The sequence below is a fragment of the Cyprinus carpio genome, chromosome B9, assembly GCF_018340385.1.
Source record: "Cyprinus carpio isolate SPL01 chromosome B9, ASM1834038v1, whole genome shotgun sequence".
Classification (NCBI taxonomy): domain Eukaryota; kingdom Metazoa; phylum Chordata; class Actinopteri; order Cypriniformes; family Cyprinidae; genus Cyprinus; species Cyprinus carpio.
In genome coordinates, this window is record NC_056605.1 from 20766140 (window position 1) to 20785928 (window position 19789).

General features: G+C 38.6%; 1 protein-coding gene across 6 annotated transcripts in view; it reads right to left on the reverse strand.

Moving 5' to 3' along the window:
- Positions 1-1286: 1286 nt before the first annotated feature.
- LOC109055035 (DNA-binding protein SATB2-like) overlaps positions 1287-19789 on the reverse strand; it is a 48345-nt gene continuing 29842 nt past the window's right edge. For 5 of the 6 annotated variants that reach the window (XM_042731463.1, XM_042731466.1, XM_042731465.1 and 2 more), the window contains 10 exons: positions 19502-19628; positions 18307-18430; positions 17505-17607; positions 16355-16396; positions 15665-16242; positions 14090-14302; positions 13158-13244; positions 12181-12333; positions 9511-9705; positions 1287-3761 (listed from right to left, as the gene is read on the reverse strand). In XM_042731463.1, coding sequence (XP_042587397.1) covers positions 3141-3761; positions 9511-9705; positions 12181-12333; positions 13158-13244; positions 14090-14302; positions 15665-16242; positions 16355-16396; positions 17505-17607; positions 18307-18430; positions 19502-19628 — 2243 coding nt within the window. In that variant the 3' untranslated portion in view covers positions 1287-3140. The remainder of the gene's footprint in view (positions 3762-9510; positions 9706-12180; positions 12334-13157; positions 13245-14089; positions 14303-15664; positions 16243-16354; positions 16397-17504; positions 17608-18306; positions 18431-19501; positions 19629-19789) is intronic. The other variant, XM_042731462.1, reaches the window with a different exon arrangement.

The window sequence follows — 19789 nt, forward strand, 5'->3', positions numbered from 1 at the left end:
GTTTCTGCTCGGCGTCACTCTCGCCCAAACTCTGACAAAGACGGAGAGGAGGGAGGAGAAGGAGGAGAAGAAGTGCGTGGTTGTTCTCTCCTGCTGAGTGGTAAGCCACCCCCATGGTAGGTTAAACACCAGTCTAGGACACACAGACACATGCGTGTACATGCTTTCATCATTTATGAGGGTAATTTGGGAGGTGTATAGGGACGGACTCATCAGAAGTGCTTGTCTCCAGCTGATCTAGACTTGGCGGGGTGGCAGGATTTGGAGAAGATGCTCACAGTGTAACGAAAGGGGTGGATGATTGACAGGCTTAAGTAAGGTGTAGATCAAGCAGGCGATCACGACCATGTTATTAAAGACCTTTTGCAAAACCTGCAGGTATCCAAGATTTCATAGTGTAGATTGTGTATCTTGTCATTCAGTAGCTCTTTCCAATATCAAATGCAACTTCTAACATTTAAAGACGATACGTAAATGTAACTAACCTTAAAGGTTTTAAATGAGTAGTAAGAGGGTGAAATAACATAAAAGACTGTAGATTGTTGTCAGTGATCATGAAGAAAAAGATTTTTAGGTTGTTTACAGTAATTTAAGATTTTTAGGGGAGTAACGATGTAAGACAGGGAGGTACATCAGGTCTGTATAAACGCCTATGATTGACCATAAAGTTCAGATTTGGGTAAATGCGGACCAGGGTGCAATCAAGCAAACAGCAAGAGTGAAATTGAAATGAGGCGATGATGCAGATGGATGAATTGGAAAGAAAATGGTTTGAAGAATTCAATCTCTCTGGAGAGGTGAACACCAGAGAAGCACATCATAGTCTAAGGCTGTCTAGGTGTCAACAGTTACTAGTTATAAAGCACACCAGGCTCTTTTACCACCTGCACATCTTATTAGAGAGCTCTTGTCCTTGATGTCTTTGTCTGGTCTTTACTTGAATATTTGTGAGAAATGCAGCATGGTCACAGTGAAATCATAGCCGGGTACAAATGATCTGTGTACTAGAGAACAACTTCTCAAGGTTATATACAGTACCTTGTGACTGGAATGCCATCTTCTATACCTTCTGAGAAAAATATGTGTATCCCCATTTTAACTAATGTTCTGCTGGAATGCGTTAGTCATAGGCATGTGCAGGTGTGGACACTGTGCCTATGTGAAAGAGTCAGGATGCTCAAAGGGCTTGCAAGAACCACATCAGCATTTTGCACATTAAAGATTCTAAATAAAAGATTTCCATTTGTAGTAGACAAAACATGGACATAGACCACAATTATCACTCGTTTGAAACAAAAATAGTTTAAGGGTTAGCATAAGGTTAACAACAATATTTTGTCTATTACCTTTGAAAAAGCAAGTAGCAGCTGATTCTCAAAAACAAATCAGAACCCTGGATCCAAGAGTTGCCACGGTTTCATGGATGATTTGCAACAGGTGGCCATGTTGCCTCAAGTTACGCTGATCAAAGTTTCAATCAGAATGCAGAGTTCATGCTTGCTGAGTTCTGATTGGCTCGAAGGAACGATTGTCATCGTATGCACAAAAACATCATTTAAATTCCAATGATTCCTCTTATTTCTATTGTTTTAATATACAACACCTCATCTTCCAAGTGCTGTTCTCTTTGGAAAAGTACATAATGCTGATAGAATCGGCAGTATATATCACATGATTGACTCAGTAACTTCAGTAACTGCTTCCAATTCGTTCCTTTCTGTTTTGGCAGTGTTTCTTTCTTTCACAATGTCTCTCATTACCAAAACATCTGCTGCAAGCCAAAAGCTGATATTAGACCATGAAAATAGAACTAAAAATAACAGCAAGAACAACCATAATAACAATAATAACAATAACAACAATAATAATTGTGGGTGAAGATAGCAATAAATAGTGCTGTGGAGTTGGGTGTGGGTAAGTGTGGTCAAATCAGGACATTGTGGGCATCAGTCAGTAAAAGAGAAAGCTGTGGGAGGAGACGGAAGAGAGAAGAACTACTGCACTTCCACACAAGCGCAGTTGCTGGAAATGCTTCGCTCTTTTCCACTAGGCCAGAGGCAGATGCAGTTAGACTGCACCCTCACCAGTGTCCTTCTGTCCGTAGCAGTCAATCCTCCCGCCAATTATGTTTTATTCTCACTGTCTTTTAAGTGTAGAGAGAGCAAAACTGGAATGAAACCTATGTTCTAAACATATCTGTATAAAGCAAACCTTCAACCACTGGACAGGAGTGACAGATTGGGATGTTGTGCACAGTCTGTATTGGGTGTGCATGGGTGGTGGGGGTAAAGGAGTGATTTCTTGAACCGTGTAGGACTGCTTGGAATGACGCTTGTGGCTGGTTGTGGGAAGGATGGCGTGGTCTTCAAAAGCGCCACTGGGCTAACTGTGGACATTTCAGCACACCACATGTGTTTATAGTAGGTTTCCTAGGCTGGGCTGATGTGTACACCCAAGAGCTCATCTGTACCTCCAACCCAACCGACCGCTTTAGCAGTCAAGCACGGCTAGTTGGCGACCGCCAGAATGCCCCATCATGGAGGGGAAGATGAGGACAGCCACAGCCACCCACTAGGCTCCCTGATCGGACAGGAGTGAAGTTGTTGGTGTCCTATAGGAGATCATTGGCTCATCTAAAGCACTGTCCCTGCCATTTTAACCCTGTAGAGATAAAAAGGGGGCATGGATAGTGGTATTTTGTGAGAGACCCCCTGCCCTCAGATTAGAAAGACTGGCCTTCTTGACATTCTTAGCATGCAAGTTTGAATACTTGTGACATCTTGGGGTTGAGGCAGCTATCTTGCCTTAATTTGATGATTTACATCTAGAAAATGAATGCTTCCCAGCCAACCAAATTCTTTCCTTGTAGCACGCCATAGGGATTGCTTCCGTACCATGCCATCCCTGTAAGTAACTTGTGACGTATGAGGCCAGGACCCGTCTTTCACCACCAGAACTTTACATGTCACCTTAATCAAAATGCAGATCTTGTCTGGTTTGGTTTGCCTTTTACAGGTCCTCAGAGGACACTGTGTCTTTGTCAGTAAGTTTCTAAGTTGTCTCTTCTCCACTACAGAATAGTTGTAAGTGTTCACTCCTTGCCTTTCCCCACCTACAGTATAGTCTTTGTTGAGACTGTTTTATCTCTGATATTCTGCTTGTTCTCGGGGACTTGGGGATGAACCACATGGGGGCAGGGAGCTGGGTCTGGCTGATCCCAGAGGCAGGCCCTTGTCTTTATTCTCATCCTGGCCTGAAGAAACAGCTGGAGTTGAGACTGAGTTGGCTGCTCCGGCTGGTGCGCTTTCATGCCCACTGTAGATCTCCTCGTGGCCATCTTCACTGGATTCCGCTTCCTCCGAACTGGACAGCAGCTCCTCATCACGATATTCGGCTACGTCTACACCACCACCCTCAGATCCGAGCTCCTTCAGTCGACCATGATGCTTCACGTGATAACGCTGGTTCTGGAAGAATTTAACAATGGTGTGTTTGGGCAGATCTAATTGGGCTGAAAGGGTGTGGATTGCTTCCTGGTCAGGGTAGAGGCCCACATCTTGGATGAAGCTCTGTAAGATGCCTAGAGCCTCCAAAGAGATCTTGGTGCGGGAGCGAGGTTTTTTTGTGACGTTGCTGACCCCTCCGCTGTTGCCTGAACCTGCGTTAGTCTGGGGGTTCTCTTCAGCTCCAGAACTGGGAACAGGTTCTTCTCGGATGGGAGAGTGGTCCTTCAGTGGCTGCATGGGCTGTCTGTGAAGTGCCTGGTGGGAAAGTTGAAGAGTTATTAGTTGGGCCAGAGTGATCTCCTACCTAAACTTATAAACATGGGTCAGCAGTATGGAATAATTGAAAAACTACTTAAAAGTTCAAAGTGTCCTTTCAATGAATGTCTCTAGAAGTTAATGTCCTCTGTTCTCTTGAGTATGTGATCAACTCTGGTAAAAATCCAACCAAACTGCTCTGGGCTATGATTGTTTAACTATGTATATTGTACACATAATTCCACAAGATTAAATATTTTGTCATTGCATCTAGTTTTGAGACCATCAAGGCGACTGACAGCATCTGAGCTGACACATCGACCGCATGAAATTCAACAGAGGAAGAAGCTGAACAAATACACACCAAAACCAAAATAAATTACATCAAAAGAATCTGTTATAAAGAGATGTATTTTGAAACAACCATTTGAAGTATAGTGGCAAGTTGGTTTCATCTGTCATTTTGACAGGGATAAATTCCATCCCAGTTAGCACAGACTAGTGACTGCTAAATTTAACAAAAAAAAGCACAGACAGCAAGAAATGACACTTTTGATTTTGAGATGTGAGATTGTTTGCATATGCTATTGTCTTGTACAAACACAGTGTAATCATTAGCGTTTTCCAACAAGTTAGAAGACTAAAAGAGCTACACTATTGTTTTTTACAGAGGTTCCCAGACCCTCCATAAGTTTCTCAATAAATCTGCCATTTTCTTCTAGTGCGGGCGCCAAAACAGGGAAGGGGGACTCGGGGGACAGAGTATAAAGTGGTTAAGTGGTAAATTAGGATTAGGAGTAAATAGCAGATATTCAGTGAGAGGGAAAAAGAGGTATCTGGTGAGGTCTGATACAAGAGAAGGTGCAGTGTGTCACAGCTGAGCTATCGAAGTCTGTGGTGCTGTCCTGCTGAGTTTATGACCAGGGTGGGGTGCCCAGTGCCTCCACACTGGAATGCTAAGCTATAAATCTGCGGTGAATTAAAATTAAAGGACCTACATAAAGATAATAGTCATGCGCCTCTCTCTCTGTCTCTCTTCTGCTCTCTCACTATTCCCTAAATAATAACAGGGTATTTTTTAAATAATATTGAGGGCAGGCCAGACCATGAAATTGCTCCGATTTCACTTGTGGGGGCTGTTTTGGGCTGGCGCTTTACAGGAAGTGTGTAGGTTTGTTCTTTTTCTTCTCTGTTTCTCCATAATGTATTACTTTCCATGTCTCAGAGAAACAAACAGAGGCCACAAAAAAGGACAAGAAAAAGAAATGTCAAAGAAGTTTGAAGATGGTGAATAATTAGATTGACCACAAGGCATAACAGTGCAAAATACCCGTTAGCTTAGCTAAAGAGACCACACACACATTCACAAACTCATTCATCCTGTATATGTTTGCTTGTTGTGTATATTATTTTATGAAATTCTGGGAACAATTTAGGTACGTTCCAAAGACATATATACAGTACACTCCAAAATGCACAACAAAAACACTAAATAATGACGTTGCGCATTTACATACCACTGCTTTGGCATCCTATTTGATATTTTCAAATTTAGAGATGGAGTGAGTCCTCCAGCAGCCCATTCAGAGTAAAGAGTCTAAGATGCCTGTTCCTGCGCTCTAATGGTGGACGTTAATGAAGAGCTCTTCTGCCAAGCCAGAGGAGTGACTCCATTTCAAAACCCTTCTTTAGCTATAAAGCCAACCTCCGATTTCCTCCACCATCCAATTCATTCACCTACTCAGTTCTTAAACAACGTCTTCTCAACCACAGGAGTCACATTTGGACACAGGGCCATTTTTCCCTGCACGCCTTTCTTTTTTCAATATTTATCTCCACCGCTTCCTTCTTTTCTAATTTCAAGCTGGGACGGGTCTGTGAGTTCACCGCATTAAGAAAAAAGTATCTTTTTTCCCCTTTAAACACAAATCAAGGCAAATTATGGTGAAGAAGTATAAAAGAATTATAGAACATAAAAAATTCAGTTGATTCTTAATGAGGACTGGCCCTTGTGGGGACAGAGGCAGGATTAAGGGGGGGCTGTGTTGCCACTGGAGATGCCATTAACAGGCAGATAAATATGTAATGATGAGAAAGACACTTTGCTGTTGGTTTGCTTGTGCATGACTTCACCTTTTCCAATTATCATGTGCATCATTATTTTTCTTCACCACACTGCAATACCTCAGGAATGGGTGAGTCATGAATGTGTGTGTGCGTGTGTGTGTGTGTGTGTCTTCATATTTGTTTTAGAATGAGTAGTTTAGGCAATCCACAAAATTAAAATGCATTACTCACTATTCCTAGTATGGAAGCCTGTTACTGCCTCAGAAAAAAAATAAAACGTTAATTTAATTTTCTCAAAATTGACATTTTTAGTAAATGTGACATCTCACAGTGCAACTTTAAATTGCACAATTGTGACTTTATTTTTTTATATTTTTTAACTTTATCTTACATTTATCGTTCTCCTTTTGCCCCAGCTCTCAATCAGGGTCCCAATCCACATAGCAGGGTCTAGAGGGCACTCCAGTGCACACTGCAGCATCCAATTTAGCAAAAACAAAGGAGAAATTATTCATAAGAAATGTCTTGCCAAATGAGGAAAGGGAGGCACTTAAGACCATACACATGCATTGCAGAAACAGTGTGAAGATGACGTGGGACCGGATCTAGAGTGCGTTAGTGTAAGTGTATCCCTAAGGTGGGGCGAGCTGCACCCAGGGACTCACATGGACATGTCATGGAGTGGTTAAAACCGTTAGAATTTAAAAAAAACATATAATAAAAAAATTGCACACAGCACTGGCATGATTCGTGATTTGAACATAGGATCCGGAACTGGAGGGGGGGATGGTTGGCAGCAATGGGTGCAAGGGAGTCTGCAAAGGTCCCCCCCAACCCCCCCCAAAAATGTAAGAATAAAAAAAAAAAAAAAAAAAAATCAAACATTATATATATAACTGCTTTAGAACAATATTTATGCTTAAGATTTATGCTCTATATAAATAAACAAATTTCTCTTCAGATTAGGGTTTTTTTAGTCACGTCACGTTTTTTGAGTCACGTTTGATGATCTTATTAGGGGCAAATAAAACATCAGTGAATTCTGTAGGTCACACTGAGGTGGTATCGACTTAAAAAAAGTATTTACATGTATGTGCTGCATGTGTTCATTAATTAACATGCTCATGTCTGCATAAACAGCTGGGACGCATGTGCTGTTGTGGCAGGCAGGCTGGAGCCGAGGGGGCTGCTGGGTATTTTGATTTGAGGAGGGTCCCTCATTATTACTACTACTACTACAAAAACAACAACAACAACAACACAAGGACACAAATGCACAAACAACCACATACATGCTCATGTATGGCATTTTCATGTTGACACAGCACAATATCTTGTATTTTATTGTATTTTTATTATTTTTAATCATGTTAGACATGTTATAGTATATCATATTTAATATGATATATATGCTATGTATTTATATAATATTTGATATATTTGATATTATATTTATATTATTTTAATATTATAACTAATAAATACAACACCGCTATATATGCTTTATACATTTTTTATGTAATATATATTCACTGTCAATAAAAGTCTCAAAAAACACCAAAATATTACATCACATAAAAAACCCATACAATTCAAAAGAAAATTTTGTTATATTTATATTATAATGCAATATTTTAATATTACATAATTGTGTTTCAGTTAAATATAACAATATGAATATGAATACAACAATGCTATATATGTGCCCTTTATGATATATACATAATAAAATAAATAAACAACAGAAAATGTTCCTTGTACATAATTATACTTTTAGCAACATGTTGCTTTACTAAATGCATATGACTATCCTCAACATATGTTTTTATGATCAATGTTGTGCAAGAGTTCATGGTCAAAGCTAGTGTAGAGTTACTAAAGAGACTTACTGTAGTGAAGTCTCTTGAGTCATTATGTGTGTGTGTGTGTGTGTGTGTGTGTGTGTGTATGTGCATATATGTGTGTCTGTGTGTGTGTTCCTTCTCTTCCCGTAATTATTAATATCAGGGCTGTGGTGGCACTGTCTGTCAGGGTGTGTCCTAATGGGGCATTTCCTTCTGCGCCCAAAACACATAAATGAGTATATTTACACACACACGCACACACACACACACACGCACGCACACGCACACACGCACACACACACACACACACACATGCTGCCAACAGACTGTTTATTCCACTGACATAAAAGAGAAAGCGAGCAAGAGATAAATAATAAGAGACGTAATGGGCTAAGACAGTAACAGAGAGCCACTCTGTCTCCATTTGTTAGTACTCAATCTTAATACGGCTGCTCAACTTGAGTTAATAAATGTTAATAAACAGCAATCATTGTGAGTGAATTAAATTAAATTACTGGCAGAGTGAGAAAGAAGAGTAGGTTAAAAGAAGGTGGAAAGCATTGATCTAAGTGTTTGTAGATTTATGTGTATGCCGTTTGTGTGTGCATGTATTTACATATCAGTATTAGTGTGTAGATGTGTGTGTGTGTGTGTGTGTGTGTGTGTGTGTGTGTGTGTGTGTGTGTGTGTGTATACTGTGTATGAATGCATGTCTATGGTAATACTGGAAAAGTGAGTGTCCACAGTCTTTACTATAATGACCCTGGCTGGCATAGGGGAAAGTCCATTTAATCAGTAGCATGTTATTTGGAATTCAGTGTGTGTGTGTGTCATTAAAGAGGCTGGGGTGTGCTGGGTTATTATATGTTGGCAGGAATGCTGCATAAAGGATGCTGATATTAAAACTGAATCCTCAAAGAAGTGTACACAATGAACACATTCATATGATCTAAAGAGAATTATGCTTAAAACATGCACACAGAACTTCAAATTGTTTTTCCTCTTTCATTCAAATCTTATACACTTAGCAGTAAAATTATAAATTTTTACTTTTAATGTTAATCAAGGTTTCTTGTACAAAACACTTTACCTCTAAGAATTAAACATATTTTTTAATGGACAAAAACAGAAATATGAAAAATAAAATAAATAGGTAAATGACATTTTACTGGACCATTCTTGATCAGGATCAACTTTCTTTGTATTTTCCAGGGCCTTTTTTTTTTGATGCTGTGCCTTTAAATGGATAGTTCACCCAAAAATGAAATTTCTGTCATCATTTACTCACCCTCCACTTGTTCCAAACCTGTAGGAGTTTTATTCTTCTGTTGAATACAAAAGAAGGTATTTTGAAGAATGTTGGTGACCAAACAGTTGACATTAGCCATTGACTTCCATAATATTTTTTTTTCTTCCCCATATTATGGATGTCAATGGATTTCATCAACAGTTTGGGCACCAACATTCTTCAAAATATCTATTGTATTCAACAGAAGAAACTCATACAGGTTGTTCCAACAAACTCTTTGCAAATCCTGCTTTACACTTCGTTAGAATCACAACATATTCTGAAACATCAGGCTGCGGTTGTTATAAATTAATTTTCTGAACACTGGTTTCTACATATAAATGTGGACTGTTGTGTTCATTTATTTATAGAAAGTAAAAATAAATATTTAATAATTGGTCTTTCTGGACTGTGAGGAATCAAGAAACATTTAATTTCCTTTAATATGACCATCCTGCACTGCAAACATCACATTAAATTGCTTTCTTTCGCCACACATATTCGTATACAATATGAAGTATATGCAATTTGAATAGTTTCATAAACTCACCTGAGGGTCAGTGGGCAAGTGTAGTACAGTGTGCATCCGTTCACTGTGGTGATGGCGGGACTCTTCCTCATACACCAGATCCCTGTCCGCCTGTGGAAGGCTCAGAAACCTCCGGATAGTACACAGGTTCTCCCAGAGAGTCCTGTTCTCCGGGCTGGGACTCTCTTTCCAGCGAAGCAGCTCGCACAGCCATCCCGTAGAATGGATGAGGGTTCATTACACATTTTGATTTGGTGAAGGAATTTTTCCAACAATATCATTAAATAATAACAACATGTGTCTTGCCTTCTTAGTGGATTACCCACTAAAGCACCACTACGGAGTCTTTCTTCTCTTTTTGGAGCATTTACGTCACTTTAACAGGGGACATTAGAAAAAGGTAAGGAAATGATTGGCAGAATGGGATGTGAAACCTTGAATTCACTCCTTGAATATGTTTATTTTTTGACTGTAAAGTTTACTTTACAGTAAACAACTAGCACCACAAAGCATCACAAGTGCACTGAGAGAGCGGAGAGTGTGTGAAAGAGAGAGTGAAATGGTGGGAGATTAGGAAGATTTGATTATCTCTGCTAGACTGGGCCAGTCTTTGACACCAGCTGTTGTGTGCAGCCAACCACTTCCAGCACACATTGTTAATGACCTGAGCATCTCTCTCTCTCTTTCCTTCTCCCTCAGCTCCTCCTGGCCAGCTGCAGCAGATGGGCGCGTTCAGCCGTGACCCCCCCTACCCGACCCCAGACCTGTGAGACCTAACCGCATCTGTCACACACACACATTCATATATACACACACCAGCAGAGCAGCTCTTTGCTGACACATCTCATACATGCAAACATGCGAAGACGCCCCTAACACATGCCTCTAGATGAGGTGGCCGCACCTGCAAAGCTATGCCGCAATAACACAGAGCTCCTCAGTAAAGCAAGCAGTAGAGACTGAAGCTCTCTCAGGCTATTACATGGTAAGAATTAGGCGCAGCTGGGAGTGGGATCATATTTGACTAAATCAATTAGCCCTCTTTCATCTAAATGAGACAGAGACAAACAAATGGTCCAAAAGCTTTTTTTTTAAAAAAAAATCTTTATCAACACTCTGAAATGAATCCCATGCTTTTCCAGTTTGTGTTAAAGAATGGGACTGTTGGAGTCCTTTTGCACTAACACATTGTGGCCAGGGTCCAAAAAGATTTTTTTTCCCCTTGTACCTGTCAATGGCAGGTGAATTGGGAAATTTTACTATCCAAATACACATATGGAAAAGAAAAGGGTGAAAAGGTTTCTTTTATTGAAAAAGAAAATGGTGCCTTTATAAATTTATATATATATATATATATATATATATATATATATATATATATATATATATATATATATATATATATATATATATATATATATATATATATTCTGAAATATTATTACAATTTAAAATAACTGTTTTCTATTAAATATTTAAAAAAAGAATTTATTTCTGTGATGGCAAAGCTGAATATTCATACTCTCGTCATACTCTATCATTAAATCATTCTAATATGCTGATCAAGAAATTAATAGTTTGGAGAATTTATATATTTATATATAAAACAGAAACTGAAATTTCTTCAAACATTGCCATAATTGCTAAGCAAGTCATTTTTATTTGCCTATTTAGCGTTTGCCAAGTGGTAATTTTAGATTCTGGATAACTTTATGAATATGCTTAAAGCTTGTAAAATATTTCAAAAACAAAAAGTAGATTACTGTGATGTGCTTTTTATAACTGCTACTATGACTGTTTACTTCAGTTAGAAAATGTTTAAGAGTTTTTCCAAGGCCTAAAATCATGACTATTATACTTCTGTGATGTATACTTTTAGTCACAATATTTTGCATTCTTTATATAGTTGTCTGGAAACAAGTGTCAATGTAAAAGCTATGAGGAAAGAAATCAGATCAATCTATGGATCACTGGATGCACGTCTGCATCACAACATAAGCCATGACTCATGGGATGGGAGAGATTGACAAAGGCATTGAAAGAAACTGAGATCCTTTGGCAGGATCTGAAATGGTAAGTCAGAGATGAATAAATGGAAGGCATTTATCAGGCTATCTGTTGATGTTGATGTTTTTGTTTATCATCTGCAGAGACGCGCCAGAATCAGATATAACAGTCTGCACATACGGACACCATTACTTCCCCTACACTGACAGAGGAAAGAATATGTAAGCTAAGTGTAATTAACATCTTTTCAGAATAAAAGAAATCAAGATTTTTATAAATATCCTATCCCTTAATATTTCAATCACCTAAAAATATTTTATTTATTTGTATTTAAAAAAAAAATGATAATAAAAGGGTGTCTAAAGAAACCAAAAAAGCCATTTAAGCTGAAAAACCTGAAAGCACCACACATGAACAACCTTATTTTTAATAGGTAGTGTATACTTCTTAGATGCATTAAATATATTATTAACAATTATCATATGAAAATACCAAGTTGTTTAAATTTTCCTTGAAAAGTAGTAGACCAAATTTTTAGGTTTTTCTGTGTATTTTTAGTGTAAAATAGTTTACATATATTAGGCTAGTTTAGAATTTTTATTTTTGTAGTTTAGTTTTGGGTTTACGTTAGGATGGATTGAACATGTCAGGATTATTAAACATAATGAAAAAATCAATTCTTACTTGGCTCTTGTTGGCTGCCACCTTGGCGAAAAGTGCCTGAGACACTTTTGCCCGTTTCATTTCCTGCTGGATTTCATCATAAATGGCTGAGGTGATGTTAACCATCGGCTCCAGTTTCAGAGGAAGGTCAGGGTTAGGACCAGAAGTTTTGGACTGTGTGCGTCCAGTGGTCAAAGGTAAAAGCAACAAAGACATATTGGTTAGATAAATATTCATAATTGCTAGAGAAAGTACAATATGAGATAATATTCATGAATGACATTTTAGACCCTTGTTTGTACCTGCAATGTACTAAGATTTTAGCAGATAAATCATTAAAGCATCCCGTTAGTAAACTCTTTGTAGTACGTGTTTGAAGTATGGTGTATTGATTTTAGAGTGGTGTGTTTTCTTATTCAATGTTTGAAGTTGCCCTGCAGGTACAGGCAAGTAATCTCACATTCCCCAGTAAAAACGATTGTGAGATAAACGTATACAGACATAATAGTAATGATAATACACAACCACAATCCCTAAGACCAAAGAATGAGAACTTTGTTCTCATATCAGAAAGATTTTTATTATCTGCATGGGTTCATTCACAATGGTCTTGAGGTTGAAAGCAGCCGTATTCATATGCTTCCTACAAGCATTCTAGAAAGTCCACGCACCAGGTTCCAGGTCATTTAATATAAACATGCCATGACAAGAGCAGAGCCATGCTTTTCTGCTTTTGTCATTTTAGAGAATCAGGAGCAAGAACTTGTGGACATGACGTTTTAATGGGTGTGCACCATTTAATCTCAAACAGGTAAAAACATGTATATGGTTGTAAATCTTCAATATAAACATTATAAATTTGACCTTCTGTCATAGCTTGGCTTTTATTTGCAAAATGGGAAAAGTTTTGTGTGTATAGTTGATCACTACAGATCTTGGAGGTCTCGGATGAGGTACACTCTATGAGGAAATGAAGTGAGTGTTGATGTAATCCTCACCGAGTTTGTGATTTTGGTCTTATTCTTCCAAATAGATGCCCACGCGTCGGGGGTTAACTGTTCATCGATGCTGCGCTCCCACAATTTCTGCATTGGGAGGTATGGTGTGAAGTTAGCAATAAAAAGGTAGCAGTCAGATTTTAGCTTTGACCCTTAGAGGGCACTGTCTTGAAAGGCAGTGTTATTGTTTTAGTGAGTTATCCGTAATATCTTTGTCAGTGCCAATATGTATTAATATTAAAAGAGATATCATCATACAAGAATAATAGCATAACACTGTGCGTTTTAGCTAAAGATGTCATAGGAACTAAACATTTGACCTTTGCTGCCTGGCTTTAGGTTGGAAGACACTACATGACTTTTTCCTAGATATTTTCCCGCAGTTTCACAATCTCAAGAGGAGTCAATGCTAATGTCAATTTTAGAACGCATTGTTTTCATTTGTCATGCATCTCCTATCAGAGGCACATGTCTCTGAGTGAGTTTGTTAGGTTCAGAATGACTTTAAAAAGTCTGGTAGTGTTGGATTCTCAGTTGTTTAGTGTATGTACCTATTTACAAAGTCGGCAAGTGTGTGATGCCTAGTGTTTTAAAATATGTTCAGTTTTTAAAAGTCATGTAGTGTATTCCAGCCTTTACTAAACTTTGGTGTTTTTTTTTTACTAAAGTTCTTGCATTTTTCAAGCTTTATAACAGCCTGATACAAAGAAAACAACAAAGTGTAAGCCAAACAAAACAAGTAAACAGATCACATGAATCCAGACAGAAACAAAAGCAATCTCATAGGCGTACAGATAAACAATTCAGAATCAGACCCAACATAAGCTTTCAGGTATTTCTACACCCAGTCAAACATATACAAACACAGACGCAACAGGGGAAAAGAGATGTGTAGGGGGCTGAACCTAGTCAAAGGTGGGAAAGTGGGGTACCTGAGAAAGGCGGGCGCCACCAGGGCTGGGGTTTGTGCTTGGGGGCAGACTCACAGGGGGATTCATGCTGCGCTCTCGCTCTTCCTGGTAAATTCGGTCTCTCTCACTCTCAGGTAAGTTCAGGAAGTTCTGCATCGCTTTGAGGTTTACTAGCAAGGACTGAGAGGCTGAGCGTGGGTCCTCTTCTTTTCGCAAGATCTCTGATAACAGGCCCTGGTGTACACACATAAACACACATAAGCACAGAGGAAACTATTTGTGGAAGGCTCATTTTCTTGAAGCACATCTATCCTGTTACTTCACCTGCACCATGTAAGTCTGTGCACTAAGACTGTGCACTATGTTGGATTTAATTGGACATAATTTAGACCTGTAGTGACTCTGTGAATTCACCAGGTGTGTTTGCTGCTGAGAGGGCGAATGAGAGGATCCGACTTCTGGATACCAGAGTAATCAAGCTGACATGATTAAAGCAACTCACAGACCTGAAACCTCCGACAGAACGGCATTGACACCTTCATTATTCCCTTTTGTTTAGTTCAGTGCCAAATTAAACTTGTTTAGTTCTGATTTGTATATGGTCTGATTTTTATTTTTGGTCTGTGTTTGTGATAGTTACTAGGGCTTGGCGATAAATCTTATAGATATTATTTTGTGGTATTTTACAGCTTACTGCAGACATTCGATATACTTCTCAACATACATGCACTTTGTATTTGGTCTTTAAAAAATATTTAGTTTGTTTTTAAAAAATTATGCATTGTAATTGTTTGACAAATTGAACTGAGTAATCTTTAAATTCGGTATGAAATGTAAATTAACCTTGTCTATTTCTCAATGCATGCTAATTATTTTATTGAACAATTATTAAACAATTCATCCATGTATATGTTTTATTAAAAAAAACTTTCAATTGATAAAGGATGGAGCTTAATGCAAGCTTGCATCAAGCTCCAACCAATCAACAAAAAACGGAGAGAACCAAAATTTTTTGATAAAACATTTCACTTGGATGTAAGTCACAATAAAGTAGAAAATATCTGCCACTATTTCTGTTATATGACTTTATTACAAATTTAGAATAAATTCAGAAAAAAATTACTATAAATTTGAAAAATATTTTTTTTTATAATAATTAAATTATTATTTTTTTATTCATTAAAAAATTAAAGAAATAATAATTTTCTTTTTCTTTTTTAAACACAGTTTGGTAAATGGTAACGCAAGTTGCTTTGGCATTAAGTGAACTAACTTGACACTTAGTACCAAAGTTACCTTATCTTTTACTACTGTTGCCAGCATTTTTTAGGTGTAACTTACAGAAACTTAGTGGCCAAATAAAAAGTGCATTAAAATCATTGCAATATTCCCAGTATCACATAATTTACAAAAAAACCATTACAATACATCATGAATATTCAATACATCACTACGCCCTAGTGACTGATATGTTCTGAAGAGGCTCTTTGCTACTATACATGGTGTAGTGTCTCACTCCTTTCCCAAAGTTTTTTTCTTGAACCTTTGAACCGTTGAGTAAATAACATATTCTCCACCATGCAGTCTTTACTGTACCTGTGTACGGTTGAAGGCAACTCGAGCGAACACTGCCTGTGAGACACTGGCTCTTTTCAGCTCATCTCGCACCTGCTGGTAGATATCAGAGGAGACTTCTGCAGCTGAGGGGTTGGACCCGGGCTCTCCAGGACAACCAGACTTGCTAGGCCGCGGGATGGGTGGATGATTGAGAAACTGCTGGTTAAGAGCCTGTGGGTGCTGATGCAGGAGGCGGCTGACGGCCAGCTGCTGGTTGATAAGATGAGCCATGGCTAACTGCTGCCTCACCAGCTGTGGACTAAGCTGGGGTGAGAGGAGACCTCCAGGTGCCAAAAGAGGTTGCAGGGCGGCTGGCGGAGGTGGAGGAGGCACCTGAGCTCTTAATGGAGGACTATGATGGAGCTGTCCATGAGATGATGGAGCTTGCGGCTGCCCTTGAGATGGAGGCTGAGACTGGGCTGAATTCTGATGTTCTCCAGATCCGCCTTTCACCAGAGAGCCGCCACTGTTTAACGGACCGAGCTGCGCCAGACCAGTCAGGTGAGGGGGCGGACGCTGGGCTAATACACAGAAGTCAGTGAGACTGTCCCTTTCAACTGCGGATGGATGGAGATGTGTATGAGGCACTAGAACAAACTCTCTAGTGTTCTAGTTGACAAATCAAAGACAGTCCTTTACCCAAATAAACATCACAATGTAGATGCCTACCCTTGATTTCCGAGGTCTCCCGTCCTTGCCACAAATAGTCCCCTGAAACAAACACAAGGAACTGGTAAATGACAAAACATTGAAAACAACAATGTTCTTTCATGAATAAAAAGTTTTACAACTTTGGTTTACAACTGTGTGACTGACACATGAGTCAACCAATGGGGTCTCTCTGCACTGGCACACACATCTGGCAATGCGGGCTGTGTGTTTAACTCTGGGAGGCAAGGAGCAGAACTAATGGAGGAGGCTCGGTGTAACTCAACACCACTTACTCTGTCAGCGTGCTGAGGATCGCTTTATTCTTTGCTGGGGCTCGCTCTCTCACTGCACTTGGGGTTTAGCCCCCACTTTGATCTGTCCTGCTGTGTAATTATTTCACTTTCTGAAGGGGCAACGAGAGGAGGAAAAATGTCTCAGGCATTTGGATACTAAGAGGCTTAAACAGTGGAGCTGTGGGACGACTCCTTGCAGAACCTGCCACTGGGAGACCCCCTGCAGCATTTTTGGGGAAGGAACAGTGGTTTCTATTAGGCCGCGAGGAGGCTTAAATTACCCCATCCCATGTAAGAGGAGTCATTAAGAGATAATGTATAAAACGTAGCACAAAGCTCAAGACTTGCTTATGACCCTGAATACCTCACGACACGCTAGAAAAAAAAACACATTCTCTGCATCCGAATATGCCTAGCTGCCTGCTATATAGTAGATGAAAAACAGCACATTAAAAGAGCAGTATGTACAAATTCACAGTATTCATAAATCAGCTAATGACCTACTTTATTGGACACTTTACTATCCCTTAAGGCCACAGGAAAAGAGTTGGCAGTCGAGTGAAGTGACACAACTTATGCCAAATGTCACATCACTATGATAACATGGCAGATGTTGTACGTCCGGATTTCATTGACATTACACACATTCATGCTATATACTGTAGAACAAGTTCATCAAGTGTAATACCTACTCCGGACAGTATGCGAGTTTGATCACAGCTATGCTTTCCTGACCAGACTACTGTGATCATTTCTGGTTAGCATTTTAGTGTTTTTTCCACTTGACTTAAGATGGCACCAAATAACTGATGAAGAATTGATTTTGGTTGGAGAGAGTAAATATACAACCAAAAACACATCAGTACAAGCCTTACCTTTAATTTTTTTGTACTTCTTGTACCAGCGACCAAACTCTTGGCACTTGGCAGTTGAGACATTAGCATAGTAGGAGCTATTCACTATCGAGGAGATCATACTCTGGAAAAAGTCAAAGAAACAAGAGAGGTCAATAAAAAGAAAAAAATGGGAAAACGACAGAGGATAACGGAAATAAACACGCATGGTTAAGATCTTAAAATTACAATGATAAATGGTCCATAAAACACATTACTGTGGAAAGCCACCCAGGCAAGGCGGATAGCGAACGCCACGACAAGCTTCGAGCCGCAGTGACACAAGTAAAGTCGAAGAGCCACACACATATGCAAACAATTGATATGAGGATCAACACCCCAGAGAGTTCCATTTAAACACAGCATGCACAGATACATAAATCTCCAAGATTGCTCGCTTACTTGGAAATGAGCACAGCAAGGATCGCTAATGCACACCCACATAGATACACACACATGCATACTCTCTCTCATGATGAAGTAATTTCTGGGTTTTAGAAACGGCCCATGAATGTGGGGAATTTCTGAGTAAATTTAAAATTGATTAATGAAACACGCTAAGGCAATTTAGGCTACATTAACCATGCACTGACGCCATTGATTGAAACATCTGCAAGCATAATGCAATACTGAGCCCAACATTTTCATTTACGTTATACTGCTAAGTATTATGTTGTTAGTTTTGGAAGAGTTGCACCTGCAGTACATGTTTTATTTATCATCTTAAATGTCAAATCTATGTGTGTTGGGTTTGAAAAAAAATCTGATTGGGAAGCAGCTGTACCTGGGAGAGTGGACATTCTTTGGCCAGTGTGCTCTGGTTCATCTCTTTGAGCAGTTCTTTGAGGGCGTTGCGTACTGTAGCGTGATTCCACTGCTCTGATGGAAGGTCCTCCAGTTTAGCAAAGCTGTAAATCCCAAATCCCTCCATTACTCTACAGTAACTATCTTCATTTCCTAATCAATAAACCTTGCAGCAGACCAGTTCAACAATTATATCACCATGGAAACACAGGGAAACAAACCTGGATGGTACACAACTACACAAAGACTACAATTTTCTCATTTGGACCCTATGTTTATCTCCTCAGCATTCAAGAGTAAACTGCAATCATTGGGCACGAAAGAGCTCATTGAGAAGTGTAGATAAAAAGTTTACCCTGGCTCTTATGTATGCACAGGGCTTTAGAGGCTTGCTCAACTCTCTATCATTGACATAAGTAAACTAATCCCTTAATTATCACGTCACTTGTTATGGAGCAAAATATATAGAAAAGGGAAACTTTTGTATGTATTTCCTTAATGCAAACATCAATATAATAAATATTATTATTCGTTTTTATAATTATTTAATATTATTTTATGATGTATTACAAAATATAAAAATCAATAATTATTGATCAATAAATTACATTTAATATAATTAACCAATATATTATTTTCCCATAGTTTGTAGACAGAGGACACAATATTTAACAATTAAATTTTTTTTTAATTTAAATGATTTCACTTAACGTCACAAACATTATGCCTTTCAGCAGAGAATAAATACAAGTTAATTAAATTAAGTAAATAAATAAAAAATATGTACTTTAGACTTCACTCTTAAATAAATTACATTTTTCAATTAGAAGGGTTTTACAACCTGATACCACAAGACCTGTTCAAAAACATTTATCTATTTGTTTTTTTTTTTATTTATTTATTCATTCATTCATTAAAAAAAAAAAAAAATGTGCTGGTTATTTAAAACTTATACGTCCAAAAAAATTAATTATTTAATTAAGTGACACTAATAATAATTGTTGTTGTTGTTAAAAATATGAATATATGTTTTATATTATATATTATTTAGCTGTTTAAAATGACCACTATAAAGCATATAAAGCATAAAGGTTATTGATATGCAGAGAATTGTCTTCTTAACCAAGAAACTACTGAAGAACCTTTATTTTTGAGAATGCTCTGTGGTCTCTTACTTCTGTAGCTGGATGCGTAGCGTGACCATGTGGTAAACGTCCAGCAACATATCAGCAACCGTTGCCTCTGGAGCATCTGTCAGGTAATGGATAGGCAGGGGGTTCCAGCGGCCCACCTTAATGATGCCTGTGAAAAGGAAGCAGAGAGAGGGGGAGTCGATTAACCCCACTTGATCTCATTGTGCCACAAATTTGTGTAGCATATTTCCATGACATCATCAGAGATGGCCTCATGTCAATGATGGTTGTAATGAAATCTCAATAAAAGAATAAGTTAGGAGGGGCTCC